This window comes from Prionailurus viverrinus, chromosome E1, assembly GCF_022837055.1.
Source record: "Prionailurus viverrinus isolate Anna chromosome E1, UM_Priviv_1.0, whole genome shotgun sequence".
In the NCBI taxonomy this organism is placed as follows: domain Eukaryota; kingdom Metazoa; phylum Chordata; class Mammalia; order Carnivora; family Felidae; genus Prionailurus; species Prionailurus viverrinus.
The window spans coordinates 40,765,624-40,782,850 of record NC_062574.1 but is presented as its reverse complement, the minus strand read 5'-3'; the positions used below and the strand labels follow the sequence as shown (position 1 = coordinate 40,782,850).

General features: G+C 45.3%; 1 protein-coding gene across 6 annotated transcripts in view; it reads right to left on the bottom strand.

The window, feature by feature from the left end:
- Nucleotides 1–334: 334 nt before the first annotated feature.
- CEP112 (centrosomal protein 112) overlaps nucleotides 335–17,227 on the bottom strand; it is a 422,889-nt gene continuing 405,996 nt past the window's right edge. For all 6 annotated transcript variants that reach the window (XM_047833171.1, XM_047833173.1, XM_047833170.1 and 3 more), the window contains 3 exons: nucleotides 6,557–6,658; nucleotides 2,045–2,109; nucleotides 335–798 (listed from right to left, as the gene is read on the bottom strand). In XM_047833171.1, the coding sequence (XP_047689127.1) occupies nucleotides 795–798; nucleotides 2,045–2,109; nucleotides 6,557–6,658 (171 nt within the window). In that variant the 3' untranslated portion in view covers nucleotides 335–794. The remainder of the gene's footprint in view (nucleotides 799–2,044; nucleotides 2,110–6,556; nucleotides 6,659–17,227) is intronic.

The window sequence follows — 17,227 nt, the reverse complement described above, 5'->3', positions numbered from 1 at the left end:
AGGCTTTCTTAAGGAATGCCAACCGATATCAGAATGAAAACAGCAACCACAGAGAGAGTAAGTAACAAGAAGACCAGAGCTGCTACATAAAACCCTTAAGCTGTTCTGCCTCTGGAGACCAACAGGACAACTACTTGCACGGGTGTCAGATGATCCATCGACTGTTATTCTAAATAAACGCACTGCTTATGGATTTGATCTCTGACATGACATAAGGGATTTCCCCCCAGAGTACAATTTGAGATGGTCGGTTATCGTCCAGGGGAAAAATACCATGGATGTATCACACTTATTGTAGCAAATGATATGCAATAAAAAGTAGAAATAAAACTGATAAGTACAAAATACAATGTTTTAATCATACATGAACATGAAAACAAGGGAAGCATGTTCACATTTGGGACGCGACACTACAAATGTGATGTTGATCGTACGCGACTGGTAAAATCCTACGCAAACGCGTCAACGAGGCATCTTATGAGCAATCATTTCTTTTCCCCGCAGAAGCAACTCTCAGGCCACGCTCAAATGCATGCAAATATGGAAATCAGAAATAAAGAAATGTTAAAAAAAAAATAATAACTTAGGCAGACACAAATAAAAACCACCCCGTAGCGTCTGAGTGATGCATGTGTTTATGATCTTAATTACATTTAAGTATTAAAAAACGTTCACTGATCTCACAGTTTATTCTACAACATCCAAATCTTCAAACCTGCTGGAAGAAGTCCACAGTATAAGCCCGGGTGCGTCTGCCACCTTTGCCTGTGCTACTCAGGTAAGCCTCCGTGCAGTTACCTGAAAGTCAAAAGTCTCAGTTGTGACTTTCTGCAGGTCTGATGGGCATGCCACAGATAAAATATGTTCTAACTCAGGAGGAGTTGGCCAGAGGTTAGAGCTGAATAGAGCGGCGCCCGGGTGGCTCAGTCGGTTGAGCGTCCGACTTCGGCTCCTGGCATGATCCACCGGTTCATGAGTTCGAGCCCCACGTCGGGCTCTCTGCGGTCAACATGGAGCCCACTTTGGATCCTCTGCCCCTGCCTCGCTCGCGCGCGCGCTCTCTCTCTCTCCCCTCTCAAAAATAAATAAATAAATAAATAAACATTTTTAAAAAGCTTATTAAGAAAAAGGATACTTGATATCAAAATTTCCTCATTTATGCCCAGAAACCATCAAATCCCATCTGCACCAGGCAACAGAATCTTTTGAAAAGTGAATGATTCACAAGGTCTTTACTTTTAATTCACTGCCAAATAAGTAATTTGGCCTTTCACTGCACGAAGAGGGAAGCTGTTGGAAAGACAGCTACATGATCTATGTCAGAGATGTTGCTGGGAACCGTGGACTGAAAAGGCACCTTGAGAAGCACACGGTGAAGTCACAGTGTTGCCACACCACCCAGCCGTTTATCTATTTTGGTCTAGAGAACATCTGCGGGAGCGCCAAACCCCCAGGGCACACGGGGCTTTGAAGATGTGGGCCGCCATGCTAAGAATTGCGTCATCTTAAAAGAAAGATGGTCCCCTCAACCCTGCAACTGGGCTTCAAGACAATGTCGTGTCATGACTATGCAGGTGAGGCCCAGGCTTGTCAGGCACCTGCAGATTCTCTCAGTTTGTTCTGATCGTACTAAGCACCGTGATTACAAGGAGTGGGCGGCTTCTCGAAGACAGGCTATTTACTAGAAATAAGCTCCCCCCCCCCAATGGATATTATGTGTAAGCATTGTATTTATTTACTTACTTACTTAAATGTTTATTCATTTTTGAGAGAGAGACAGAGAGAGACAGAGAGAGCGCAAGCAGGGGAGGGGTAGAGACAGAGAAGGAGACACAGATTCCGAAGCAGGCACCAGGCTCTGAGCTGTCAGCACAGAGCCGGATGTGGGGCTTGAACCCACGAACCGTGAGACCATGACCTGAGCCACCCAGGCACCCCCACGCTTAACCATTTCAATAAGGACCTTAACGTCAAACCAGGGGGACTGACTCCCAGGGGCAAATAATGCAAACTAATTAGCAGGCATTCGGAGCATGGGCTGTACCTTCTGCCTTGGTAGGTTGTCAGTTCTTCCTGAAGGATGGACGCTCGCTTTTGCAGAAAGTTAACCTAGAAAGAGACATCGTGTGTGAGCAGAGGTGAATATGGCTTCCGTGGCAGTAGTGTGCAACTAACATGGTCAAATTTTATCCCGTTCTGGCAGTTGCCTGGATCAAATGAGGAAGATTCGTTGCATGTCAATGTTGCATTTTTTTTTTTTTCAACGTTTATTTATTTTTGGGACAGAGAGAGACAGAGCATGAACGGGGGAGGGGCAGAGAGAGAGGGAGACACAGAATCGGAAGCAGGCTCCAGGCTCCGAGCCATCAGCCCAGAGCCTGACGCGGGGCTCGAACTCCCGGACCGCGAGATCGTGACCTGGCTGAAGTCGGACGCTTAACCGACTGCGCCACCCAGGCGCCCCAATAATGTTGCATTTTTAACGTCTGGTCACACTGCATCCCTCCTGAAAATCCATCAGAGACCACAGAATCCATCTGAACTCCTGTCGCAGAGCCACTGGGACCTGGCCCCGGCCTCTCTTCGAGGCTCCACCTCTCCTCCCGTCCTCCCCTACCCCTCCCCACCCACTATGTCTTCCCCACCCTTTTGCCCTTTGGCACGGGGCCTCCTCTCCCTTTGGAAAGCTTGGCTCACCATCTCCTATTTGTCCCCCGCTATTCGGTTCAAATGTCACTGCCCCTACCGACTTTCTCGACTCCTCCCCAACTGCCCACCGCATCCCAGGCAAGATCGTCAACAGCTCCATTATTAGCATAGCCTTGTGGGTTTGGGTTTTCATATGTCCCCCCCCCACCAACCTGAGAGCTCTTCTGGGTTAAGGAGGATGTTTCTTCGTCTCTGTGTCCCCAGTCTCTTTTCACAGGGCTGGGCATGAACCTGGTATTCACTAGTGTTTAAGGAATGGATGAGTGGGTAGAAAGAAAACGACTGTCTTCTGGAAACCTCCAGCCATCCTGGGGATTCCCTGAGGTTGGAGAGACAATATTTTCTAGTGGAAAGGGCCTAAGCTTCATCTGAAGTTGGGCCACCTTGGGTTCAACTCCTGGCTTGGCCTCTATGGCTGTAGGAAAGTTACTTAAGCTCTTGATGCCTCATCTGTGAAATGGGATTAATGACAGCTCCTTGCCAAGGTTATGAGGATAACGTGAAATGACTGATAGAAACTGCCTCGTGCAGAGCTCACAGCCGGTACCACCTCCCGCTCCCACTCCCGGGGGTTTGCTGAGAGCTAGAGGAAACTGGTGGCTTAGCATAGGCTCTTAAATCAGATCTCTACAAAGTGATTTGTTTTTTGTTGTTTTTTTTTTTGAAGCATACATTTCTATATACCACTAAAGATACCTATATCACGTATAAATTCAAAAGCACCTTACACGGCCACATAGAAACGATCTGGGGGTAACCTCTATGGCTTGATGTAATCAAGACTCAACGGTATTTGATCATTTCGGAATTGTTTACTCTTGCCTCTTTGGTCTGAACTGAAACCATGGCAACGGTTGGTTCTGAAACACAGGCAAGAGGATACAGCTGGCAGAAGAGCAAATGTGCTTTGCAAGGGAGAGAAGCGCAGGTTTTCGAAATGGGTACATATCCAAGGGGTCCCCTCGGTTTTGCTTACTTATAGTATCAGCCCGGTCTTAGTTCTGTCCAATTGCTCAAAAGACCCATGGGACAATTGATAATGTTGACAGATGCAAGGATTACACTGATTCGGCTTCCCTCCCCCCTGCCGTGCTTTGCCACTGGAATTCCAACAATTTTCAGAAAACACAGGCACCTGTGCTTTCAAACTAAATTTGCTCACTATATGGCCTGTGACTCCCCCACGCAGCTGCCAATTCTGAGGCCCTAACGCAGCTGGCAGCACTCCCTTTCTGGGTCAACATCCAGTTTTAGGAGGCTGAAGTGGCTTTTATTACAGTGAAACGATATGAATGATAACAGAAGCCCTGCAGGTGGATATCAGATTTCTTTTCTTTTCTCTTTTCTTTTCTTTTCTTTTCTTTTCTTTTCTTTTCTTTTCTTTTCTTTTCTTTTCTTTTCTTCCTTCTTTCTTTCTTTTCCTTCCTTCCTTCCTTCCTTCCTTCCTTCCAAAAAAAAACCCCAAAACCCAAAAAACAAAAAACACAACAAAACCCTCCTCTGAAGGTGCCAGGTCCTACATAGCTGACCCTATGGAAGCTCTCTTACAAAGTTAATGGGTAAACCACACTTCAAGGGGGGCTTTTCATGTAAATAAAGATGACTTAACCCTTTCTATGTCAACACTTTCCTGCAGTACTTATTTTTCTGTGTAGAAGCAAACAAGGCAATACTTAGCTGACGGAAGCAATGGCCGACAGTAGCAATGGCCAATGGAAGCAATGGCCGACGGTAGCAATGGCCAATGGAAGCAATGGCTGAAGGAAGCAATGGCCGACAGTAGCAATGGCCAATGGAAGCAATGGCCGAAGGAAGCAATGGCCAATGGAAGCAATGGCCGATGGTAGCAATGGCCAATGGAAGCAATGGCTGAAGGAAGCAATGGCCGACGGCAGCAATGGCTGACGGAAGCACATGTATGGAATGATGCAATGAACATTTCATTTTCAGAGAAGAGGCTTTTTACTGAGGGGAATGCATATGGGGCGGCTAAAATTTGCCCCATGCTCTGTCTCACATATTATAAAAAAGTGAATGTGACTATCGTTACCAAAATCGTTATCATTTCATAAATACATTTATCGAGCGCTCACTATGTGACCAGCAGTACTCTCGGCACAGAGAGCAAAGATCTCTTTCTCTGATGGAGCTTTTCCAGAAAAAAAGTACGTTTTCCTTTTTTTTCCATTTCTTAACAGAGACACGATTTGCAAATATTTTCTCCTATTCCATGGTATGTCTCTTTGGTTTCTGCCTCTTGTTGCCTTTTGAAATACGAAGTTTTAAATTTTGTAAAGTCCAGTTCATCTGGTTGGTTGTTTTTGGTGTCATGGCTAAAAAACTCCCACCTGCCCAATGCACAAGGATATTCTCCTTCATCTAAGAAGATTTCTTCTTAGAGTTTTCTTCTCTGAGTTTCCCTGTGGAAAACACGTGAGGAAGGACTCCAACTTCATTCTTTTTTCCATGGGAATTATCCGACTGCCCCTGCACTGTTCTATTTGTCCCTCAGTGGAACCGTCTTGCAACACTTGAAAATTAACTGACCAAAAATAGAAGGTTCCCCCCCACCCCCAGACTCTCAATTCCATTTCATTGACCTCTGTGTCTATCCCTTTGCCAATATTACACTGTCTTGATTATTACAGCCTCGTAGTGAATTTTGAAATTGGGAAGCTTGAGTCCTTCAAATTCATTCTGACTTTTTCAAGATGGTTTTGACTACTGTGGGTCCTTGCTATTGTTTTTCGTCATTCTCCGCCCTACAAGGATTCTTAGACACGTGAAGGCAATGCGATTGTCGTAAATTAAAACATGACGTTTTAAATTTCTGAGTGTATGAGTGGGAATGTGTGGATTCTTTCCCCTGTTAGAGTATAACAAGCTCATTGGCCTGGCGACACATAAAACGTGTTTACAGAAGTACGTGGAAAAAACTCACATTGGAAGTTGTTGAATTATTTTGAGCATCTAAATTTACATCAATCGTATCTCTCGTATTTCATAAACTCTACCAAGAACTACACATCTCAGCAAGAAATACACATTTCAGCAAGAATATTTAACTGAACTGTTTGAATACCTTGTCATTATTCTGCTTGGAATTTAAAATGCATCTTGTTCTAACAACCACATAAAACACAGCAGAATAAAAATGCTTCTCATTTAACCATGGTTTCTGTTTCTCTGCACTTTCACAGTCAGAAATCAACAATGTGCCAAGGGATGGCATTTGGGGCCTGGTACCAAGAGTAAAAAGGGTGAGGCCGTACTAGAATGTGACTGTAAATGAGTAAAAGTAACCATAACTGAACTTTTCAATTTCACGGTGCTTTTAAGAGAATCTTACCGAGACAGTGAGTTCCAAAACCAGTAAGGAAAACATTCTCAAAACAAAACAAAAAACATGGGGCACCTGGGTGGCTCAGTCGGTTAAGCGTCCGACTTCAACTCAGGTCACGATCTCGCGGTCTGTGAGTTCGAGCCCTGCATCGGGCTCTGGGCTGACAGCTCAGAGCCTGGAGCCTGCTTCGGATTCTGTGTCTCCCTCTCTCTCTGACCCTCCCCCGTTCATGCTCTGTCTCTCTCTGTCTCAAAAATAAATAAACGTTAAAAAAAAATTTAAAAAAAACAAACAAAACAAAAACAAAACAAAAAAACCAAACCAAAACAAAAAAGCAAAAACAGACCTCAAACCAAAAACCGATTCATCCTGAGTTGCACGTTATGCTAGGATATGATATTACTTTTTGGCAGTCAATTCTGAATTAAACTTATTTGTAAGGTCTGTTTTCAGGATACACACATCACCTGAACCCTTAGGAAAGGCCTTGATTCTAGTAATTACCTGTGACTTGAGGGAGGAAATGGTGTCTTCAAGCTCTTGCCTTAGAGATGCTGGCATCAATCCTTTGAATTTTGTTTCATATTCTTGCCGTATATAAGTTATCTGAAGTGGGGGGAAAAAAAAAGAAAGCTTATCAACGTCTCCACGGCAATGATCGTTTCAAATTTCAGGAATCTCGGGAGAATATCGATGTATCACAAAGCTAAGTTTGTTACACGTGGTCCATAAAGATGAAATGAGAGGAAACAAGAGTTACAAACCGAAAAAGGCATTCCGTCTGCCCTTGTGAGTCCGTGAGAGAAGTCCCTGAAACACTTTGTTTCTTTAAAATCCCCATTAACACAATTTATAGCGCTTGATAAGGAAACCACCTGTTCTCTCCTCGCCACTCAGGATAGACACGCTATGCTAATCTTCTCTTGCTCAGGATGTGGACTGTGATCATGACACATTGTGATCTGGGGACAACGTGTGGTGCGGTGTTGCTTGGATTAAGGCACTTCTTCAACCTGGCTGGGCACCTGGGCGCTCGATATAATCCATAGGACTATGAAGATGGGAATGAAAGAGAATCTACACTGCCGGGTCTCCAGATCTCCTCAACACAGTGAGACAGGCAGAAGGAGAGTCTTTGGAGGGATGCACCTGTGCAGGGTAAAGAGGTACAAGAGGGTGAGCACGAATGCGAGTGTGTCTGTCTTGGTGTCTTTCTCCAGCTACGTTTATTTCTCTTCCTCCTAATCTGAGATGCAACGGAATTAAAAAACAAAAACAAAAACCCGTTGCATGTGCTGTGTTTAACTTAATGGAATATTAAAGCTGAACGGCAGGGTATCCCATAAATGATTCATCGGACGCATCTGGAAAGAAGGTAATATGCTATGAAAATACATGCACCTGGGCTCAGTTAGACACGTCTATGGACTTACTGAAGATACTTTAAAATCACCAGCCTTCGACTTCCACCTTTTCTTACGTTAAACTGGATTAAGAGATGTTCTAACAGTTCTTTCCACTGCCCACTAAAATTGCACAGCAAAGGTTCTAGAACGGGATTTTTCCACTTTTGGCAAAGCGTTTTTTGACCTATGTTATAATCTTGTGATTTACACCTAGAAACAGAAATAACGAAAAATAATCTCTCCCAGGGATGCAGTATTTGATCTTTCCCACCTTCTCTTCTTGGACTTAAGTTCAATAGTTACATCAAACGAAAGGCACAGGCAAAGCAAAACACGTACTTTATAACACAGATCTCAGGGGCAACATTTGTTGAGGATCCACAAGCTACTCTATTGACCTTATTTTTCTATCATTCAACACTGGCTCTGAAATTCTGAGCTGCTACTCTTAAAAGGGATTCCTGCGTGCTTTCTTGTACCCTTGTTTGTTTGGAGTGTCTACGTTTGAAAGACAACAGGGCTGGGTATAAGAGTGCCCAACCCCACTTCCTTTCCCTCGGAACCCTGGAGACGGTTCTCTTCAAGGTCTTCGGGCATCGCATGCACCTATGGCGAAGTCTGAAGGCAGGCTGATTTGTTTTCCATGTTGAACGTGACTTTCTTTCTTTGCTTCAGTGCCCACATGATTTTCTTTTTCTTCGATGCAGGAGCTTCACTGGGATAGGTTTTGGTACTAATGACGACCAATGTTCGTGAGAACACGGTGTGTTCCCTTTCATGCAGTTCTTTGAAGAATAGTTTCGTGGGGCCATCTCTCCTCAGTTTCAAGTACGTTGGAGGTGAAGGCCAAGCACATCAGCTCTTGGGTTAAACCTCATTGTTCCTCTGGACTCCCCTGCCCCCACTTCACTTTTCATATCTGATGGTCACCCTCTATTGGAGGCTGGGCTGTAGACGGCAGAGAACTGTGGGTGAACGAGACTGCCCTGTGATCACCCCTATCACATCCCTTTTTAAACCCAGCATGCTCTATTTTCCACCTTTAACTGAGGACCAGACATTTCTACTTCCTGTCTGCTATTCCTTTGTTTTTATTTCACTGAATCTAAGTAAATGAGCTCTTGGAAAATCTGAAATTACCTCACTTATGAATGAGACTATGAATCAGGAAAATACTACTATCCTGCCTTCTTAAACCCATTATCTTGAATTTAAAAATCATCATACCAAGCAGAATCCTGTTACTTGAATAAAGTCACAGAAAACCTTAATCTGTTTTTTGCTCTATTTACAAGGCTGATAATGTTACCACTAGCAAACATTTCTTGAGTACTTTCAGTGTGCCAGATGCAATTCTGAGTGCTTTAGTAAGCGGTTAGTGCTTCTGACAACCCAGGGAAGGAAGCACAGAGAGGTGAGCCAGGATTTGAACTCAAGGAGTCTGATTCTCAAGTACGTACTCTCAGGCACTATGCTCTGCTGTTTCTCAAATAATCTCTCCAAATGCTGAGATGTTTTTTCCACCCCAAAAGCAAAAGGACGTCACAGACACAACCAGTTCGAGAAGTTTCATCCACTACACAGCAGTGCTCTCTTCAACGTAACAGGGGCTATGAGAAGCGGGCAGATGTATTACCGCCCTTCCAGACTTCCATCTAGTCTTTGTGGGTTTTTCGGGTTTTTTTGGATGACTGTAATAACAACAATGATGACAATAATTGCTTCCCCATACTTTCCCCTTGGCTTAACATTTTTTAAAACATTTTTTAAAGTTTATTTATTTTGAGAGAGAGAGAGAGAGTGGGGAGGGGGAGTTAAGTGCCCATTGGCTTACCACTTGAATCGAAGATTTATAAATAAGGCTAATTTCAAACATCTATATAAGTGCAATGGACATATTGACCTAAACCACAAGCTCCATAAATCCCCCACGTAAGCAGACATTTTAAGGTCTGACCTGTGAGTAAGTTTGTCATATGGCAAAATGAGCAAGAGGAGGGAAAGAATTAGCTTACTGGCCTTCATATCACTTTTGACTCCGGCTACTAATTTACCGTCCCCGTCTGTGACCCAGGATGTGTCTGAGGGGGAATAATGTGGGAGTGATAACCTTTGTCTAGAAACTAATCGCAAACTGTGAGCTGCTACCTATGCTAATCTCCCTCCCTTTCCCTGTCTTCCCACATTTCCCTGGTGACCTGAATCCGGCCTTACCACAGATCAAGAAGCAGAAAGAAGCAGAGTTGATCTAAGCAAAGGATTTGATGGACATACCTTCCTTTTCCTAAGGGAAATGCAAGTTTTTACATAGAAATCTAGTTTGTTATTAGGCTTGAATATTAATTTCCATTAGCATACACTGTCCAATTACGCTAGTGAGCGCTATGTTAGTTTATGAAATACAGAAGCATTTGAGGACTGCTCTCACTTGAGTAATTCTGGAAAGGAAGAGCCAGGGCTGTTTTGGCTCATTTCCATCCCACCTCACCACTCCCACCTCCCTCTAAAAGCTTCCACATTCCTCAGCCACACCACACCAAATAGACATAAGCCTCCCTCTCTCCCTCTTTTCCTTCCCTTTCTTCCTTTTGGCAGAAAAACATTAGGAAACCTAGGATCATGACAAATAGTGACATTCCTGTAATGTAGTAAGACCCCTGTATGCCCAGTGGAAATGGTGTATGAATAACATGGCACCCATGTGACCAAAGATAGCTGTGCTCTGCACCATGGCAACAGATGGCCCACCTTTCCCTTGAAGGCATAGCACTGACAGTATTTCCTCTAATTTCTAAAATGGACCATGAAGACTGAGAACACCCATGACTAGAGTTCAGCGTTACACTTTGGTTAAATGTATATCCTGGGTAATCGGACAAATACTCATTTGCATAAATAAGAGTCCACAGAGCGTACAGAATAGGTAGTCGACTTGTGCCAGTAGGGTCTCTGGAGATAAAAATTCAAAGTGATGCCGAGAAAAGTGAAGCTTGGAAATCTTATAATTTTACTAAAAATATGGAAGGAGCACTAAAGCGTATTTTGTGGTGTTTTTATTGAAAAACACTATCAACTAGTCACGTCGAGATGTCCAATCCATGTCCAATATGTCATCTTCCTGTCGCGTAACAAAGCAAGTAAGATACAAGTGTGAGGCTTTGTACAAACAACTTAAGGGCCTCAGCCACAGCGTATTTGATTGCAAGCTCCAGTGTGCCCGATACGGCATTCACTTTTGAAGAGGCGAGGAAAGGGCCACTGGTGTAGCTTTGTCATGTGTCCCTGCACAGCCATTTGTAATTGTCTTCTGAGGTAAGACTAAAGCAGTTCAGGAAAATGAGTGTGCTTGATATTACCTTACACAATCCAACCAAGCATTTCTGGGGTCCGTTCAGCAGAGGGAGAAGGGAACTAAGTCACAATTCTACTGATGGCATCTCTGAAATGTCTCCTCACTTCTCTGCGTTGCCTCTGGGACCAGTCCAGTCTGGATGCCTTCATCTTGTACCTGGCCCACTGCAATACCGGTATGTTGGTTTTGGGTTTTGATTCAAATTTTCTTAACATTGAAAATGAAACTCAGAGGCGCCTGGGTGACTCAGTAGGTTAAGCTCCAACTCTTGATTTGGGCTCAGGTCATGATCTCACAGTTCATGAGATTGAGCCCTGTGTCGGGCTCTGTGCTGATGGCATGGAGCCTGCTTGGGATTCTATCTCCCCCTCTCTCTTCGCCCCTCCCCTGCTCATGCTCTCTCTCTCTCAAAGTAAATAAATAAACATTAAAAAAAATAAAATTAAAATTGAATCCTTTAAAAGTCCAACAGGGTCCTGTCCAGTCTGGCCCCTATCCACCTCGTATTCCTGTCACTTGAGGGTCCCCTCACTTCCAGACACCAGACCGGACGGCTTCTTTCTGTCCACCCACCAGGTTCCCAGACGCTTGTCCTCACAACAGGCCTTTCTCATCTTCCTCTCCTTACTTTCCCATCCCGTGGGGCTTTGCTGTTCCTCCACCTAGATCTCTGGGCATGAGGGTCCTGAAGTGTGGTGATCTCAGGAGTGCTATCCACCCAAGCACCCAGCGCAGGGACCTTGGCAGGCCCTGGTCAGGACGTTGCATCTGGGGCAACAACCTTCCAACTTCAGATGGGCTGGAGCCCCTCACTGTGGCAGGCAGCAGCTTCCCTCAGTTTCCTTTTGGGAACGGAGGCCACACCAGCCCTTGCTTTCAAGCTGCGACCCAGTCTCTTGTCATCTACCTGGCAAGGAGCCCTCTCAGCGCTTTTGTTCCCCGTTACCCCTGGGATTTTCATCCCAGCTGCCTCTGCCTGCTGATGGGCTCAGGACCCTGTACTCATGGTTTTGGCTTCATTCGCCACTCCGGGGTTCTGTTCTGTTTCCAGGTCACGTGCACGGATGTCCATCCTACTTCTGACACCAAATACATTTTACTTTTCTCTTTTTATATTTTGCCAATCATCATAACCTGCCTTTTAACTTACTATAGTCAACTGTGGGAGTTAAGAACCCAGACTCTGGAGTGGGAATGTTGGAGCTGAATCTGGGTCCCTAACTGCATGCCCTGGGAAGGTTAACTTCTCTGTGCCTCCACTTCTTTTTCAGGAAAATGGGAATTATAACTTCTTGAGACTGCTGTGGGGATTAGATGACTTAACACATGTAGAAGTTTTACAAGAGTGGCACTTAGTAAGTGTTCAATAAATGTTAGTTATCCTTACACCATGTATTGGAGACTATACATATATATTTCATTATATTATATACATGTGTGTTATGAAATTATACACACACACACACACACACACACACACATATATTTCATTTAGCCAAGCCTCTATCATTAGACTTTTTGATTTCTAATTATTTGTAATAGCAGAAATCCTGATAACAAATTATTTAAATTATTTGCATATATTCATGATTAACTTGAGGGCTCCATTTAAATCTCCTTTTGCATTTTTTAGTATCTACTGATTGAGAAAGTACATAATGACAAAAACCTTCTAAGAATTCAGAATCAACTTTAAGTGAACTTGTATTTAATAACTAAAATCATCTACATGCATTTGGATAGTAGTAGTACCTGTTTTCGAGCCATATTATTTACCCAGGCTACTGACAATGATTGGTGTATGTATGAATTTTCTCGACCCTTCCTTGCCAATAGCCCTGGCCCACAGGTGGGGAATCATTGCTTCATGCTGCATGATTTAAGGCAAGAATCTCAGCTCCAAACTCTCCCTCCATCCAGCCTGGATTTCTACCAATTAGATAAATATTGGCATGGGGGAAACTGTCAGATGCTTCTTCTCATTACGGGTTAATGTGTTCAGAACGATGTCCTTCTAACACCTGGCTTAGCTCAACGCCATAAAGCAAAGTGGGTTTGACTGCTGAGAGTAGATTGAAGGGTTGGAGACGAGGGAAAGAGCAAGAGGGAGATTTGGAGCACAGTAGATACTCTGGGAGAAGGGGAACGTGGCGGGGACACTGCAGGAGGGGGTTTGGAGTAAGCGCAGAACATCAAAAAGATGCTGGGCTGCCGAAGGGTGGTGACAAGCAGGTAAGAGGAGAGCAGGAGAGGGACACAGGGAAGGAGGCTGCGGGGGGGATCCGATATAAGGCGAACAGAAATGTGGGGGATGTGTCTGAGTGATGCGCCTTTGTGCAGCAAAAAGTTTTTGCGGGGGCTTTTTAGGGGAGTGAGTCTATAAAACTCATTGGTTTGATATTGAATTCCAATGTGGTTTAAAGAGTAAGAATGAAAGAAATTGTAGTGAATGATGGTACCAAAAAAAAAAAAAAAAAAAAAAAAGAAAATAAAAAAAAGCTCTGGTGCAGCTGAGAAAAAATGCTCTGCCTTCTAAGAAATTTCATTTTTATTGGGGTTAAGGTATTATGTGTTGCCACAGCAACTGCCAAGAGAGATCCATTTTAAGAAGGGCGCTCTGCAGCAAAGCTGGTGTACTTTGATTCTGGAGTACAAAGTGGAAATGTAGAAGTAACCATAATTTTCTCAACAGTCTCCGAAATATTCATTTCCCCCTCTTTCTTCAATATGGTTTTTTCTTAACGGTTCTTTATTCCGACCGGCGTAGCCTCCACGCCCCGCACGTAGGGACCAGTGTCCGCCCCAAGGGGGTGACGCCCGGTGCTGACTGGGCCCGAGCCTCTCAGGAAAGGGGGTGGCTGACTAACGAGGCAGCCACCGACCCCTATATGGTGGGAGGAGAGCGTGAACTAGTTTCTGGAAAGGGCTCTGGTTTTAGGAGGAAGGAACACTTTTCCGGTACTGTGGAGGAAATGGTGGCCTGGGGATGAAGACCACGGTTCAAACCTAGCACTTTAATTAGGTTTGGATGCTCTGAATCCAGATTTGGGTAGGTGAAAAAATTCCTGACACCAAAAAAGAAATGTGGGTCTGAGAACTTACACATACAGAAAAGACGGGAAGCAGGTACGATAATCGGAAAATTACCAATAAACTGCCCAAATCTGCCCACGAATCAAAGGCTTAACTATCTAATAAAAAGACTGGGGTTGTGCCATGAAATAAACATTTGCAAATATTAAAATTTGAGGGGATGTTTGGTACATAAGCTGTACCCTTTCCCTCCTGATGGAGAAGAAAAAGCTGAAATTGTATTTTGGGGCTCCTATAAACGAATGCGGTCTTTGGAGGTACTCATTTGGAATTGCACAAGATACATGTTGTGGATATTTGTTTCACCCTTCAGCATTCATTTAAGGGTCTTCTAATTACTGGAATACGTCCCCCGCACACACGCTGTCCCATCCAAGGTCACAGCGATAGAGTATGTGACAAGGCCTAGGCAATCATCACATCATATTCCCCCTATGCTGGGATCATTTGGGGCCTGGATACATGATCCAAGTTCAGGTAAGCAGAGTCACCAAGAGTCAGGAGACAAACTCTCTCATCCACTAGACTTCACCCAGGGGGATGTCCTTCTGGGGTTGTGGCAGCCATCTTGCTACCACAGAGTGAAAGCTGGACTGAGGGGGAGCCAATCCAGAGGAAGAAGAGCTGGAAACTAGAGAGAGGGAGAGAGAGAGAAATGGGGCCCTTGGTCAAGCTGAACCTGAAGCTAGCCCCGTCCTGACATTTTTCAGTTGGGGTTGCGTTTTCTGTCACACGCAACCAAAATAGTCCTGACTGAACCAACGTGGAGTACGTAAAACATTAGCTTGCATCTATGTGTTGCGTCTGTTTGACCAGGGGTCAGCAAATTTGGGCCCACCACCTATTTTTGTCAATAAAGCTTTATTGGAACCCAGTCATGCTCATTTGCTTCCCCGTTAGCTACGGCTGCTTTCGCGTGCATTGATCGCTCAGGCAGAGCTGTGCGATCTTGACAGAGACCCGACGGCCTGCTGAGCCTAAACCATTTTCTGTGTAGCCCTTCACAGAAAGTCGGCGGATCCTTGCACAAGGCTGAGAAACCCAAGGCAGGGACTGGACTTGTTCTGCCGAGTGCTGAGGCCGTAGCATTTGTCTCACCGCCTGGCAGACGGTAGCAGCTCGGCCAATATTTGTGGAGTGCACGAATGAATCCGACCTCACGGCACACAGGGTTGAAAGCCAGTCTCTGTCTCAAGACGACAGGGTCTTCGGAATGTTGAGGAACCTAATCACAAAACCTCTCCCCAAATACAGAGAGCAGATGCTGTCATCACAGCCTGCAATTTTTAATCGGCACTGTGGCTACACAGCAGGCCAGCGTCAGGGCTGAGAACATCTGAGGCAAACACGAGGCTTGTGGGGCTGCTGAGGTTCACCCTGAAGGAGAGGAGTTGGCTTCGTCCGTGTTCTGTCCCCTCCTCTGGCTTCTTCCCCCTTCCTCTCACTACCAGACTTTTTATAGGGTTGCAACATTAAATGACTCATGCCTCTTAGCTTGTATGTTTGTTTTCTCCTGAAATTAAACGCTGGCTCTTTTCTCACTGGAATATATTATTTTGGCTTCTGTTCCTAATGTTTTTCTTCCTGATGATACCATTCCTGATACTTTTCTTTGCATAGGTCGCCGTATACTATGAACACACCCTCACTTCAAAGAAAGGCTGGTATGAAGTCTGAGAGGATTATGACGTGTGTGCCAATTCTGGAGGCAGGGACTGAGAAAGGCTGAGTGTGGGAGCCCGGGGAGGTACACGCTGGAGAACGGGGACACCGAGTGGAGGGCCGAGTTCACGGGAGCTAAAGGGAAGCCATATGTCCACTTGCCTTGGGAAAAGTACACCTCTGAAAGGGTTTGGAGAGAACACTCTGGGGAGGGACAGGGCTCCTAGAAGTGCCTGGCCTTCCCCTCAGAGACAGAGTTCTGGGTCAGCTCTTTCTGGTTGGGGCCAGACCTTGTGAAAAGGTCATGTCTGTCAACGCAGGGCCAAAACCCCAACCGAGGCGGGGAGGTTGTTAATAGGAGACCCAGGAAGACTTGGGGAGCGAGACTGGTATTCAGTAAGGCCGGTTTGGGTTTTGGAGTCCACTGGACATTTACTCTTTGTACCCTGAAGTAAGGTCGGAAGACATGGCACATAGTAAATGCTCAGCGAACGTTGTTTTAATGAGTTAATGACTGAACAAAGCTGTGGGTGAACAGGTAGCTGGGACCTGGAAATTACGGAGGGCAGCAAAAGTCACCCCCCACGAGTTTCAACTGAATGTAACAGAAAATGAGGGGAGATCAACACTTTAAATACCTGAGGTGCTAGGGGACTGTATTAAGGAATTGATAATCCTCCATGTGTTATGAAGACGCTGCTCAATCCTTCCATAAAGTCTGGGAGACAGAGGATAGCCTACCCATTTCATAGATGAAGAAACAGGCCCACAGTGAGCGAGTACTAGAACCAGGCTGAAGCCAGATATGTAAACCTGCACTGGGCCCGCTCATTACTGGGAGGTGGGGGGTGAGGAGGATTAATCTGGAAGCGTTGAGAGAAATCTGAAGGGAGACAGCCTGGGGCTCAGGGACAGTGGGAGCGGCTGTAGTGATGTAGGACAGGGAGAGCTCTGGTCTGAAGGCAGGGCTGTGGGAAGGTCCTACAACAGAAGCTGATGATGAACTGGCTTGTAAAAAATAAAAGCGAGAGGTGAGTTGGAAGAGAATTCAGGCCTCAGCCACGTGCTCAGAAGAGCGATGGCGCTGGAGAGATGGGGTAATGGGTGGCGGGGGCCCGTCTCTGCGTGTGTGGGAGAGAAGACATGGCTTCGGGTCTCATTTACTTAGTCTGAGGTGCCGGGGAGACGTTGACGAAGAAAAGCCAAGGGGGCTGATGAGGAAAGCCAGGATTGGAGGTCCGAGAGCCCTAGGCTGGAAAAGCAAGGTGAAGCCTTGGGAACGGACGGGCTCTCTGAAGGGGGAAGGAGAGACTAAGAACCTGCCAGGAGCAGAGAATCATCCCCAAGGGGCTCCACCATTCAGGGTGCGGGAGCACTGAAATGAGAGATAGATCAGGAATGGTGGGAGAAAGGCAGGGGAGTGGGGAGCTCGGCCTTGAATTTCGCAGGAGGGGCCGCTGCCCGGAGGCCAAGGATCATGGCCATCATCGCCTCCCATGTTATCACGACGTGTGAAACAAAGCCATCTAGACAGTGTATCAGCCCTGAGGGATTTGGGTGAACAGCCATGCTACAACTAAAGAGAGTGTGGGATGATGGGATTAGTCCGTTGATAAATGTGTTGTTTCCCATTTTAAAAGCAAAAATTACAGCAGGGGTGCC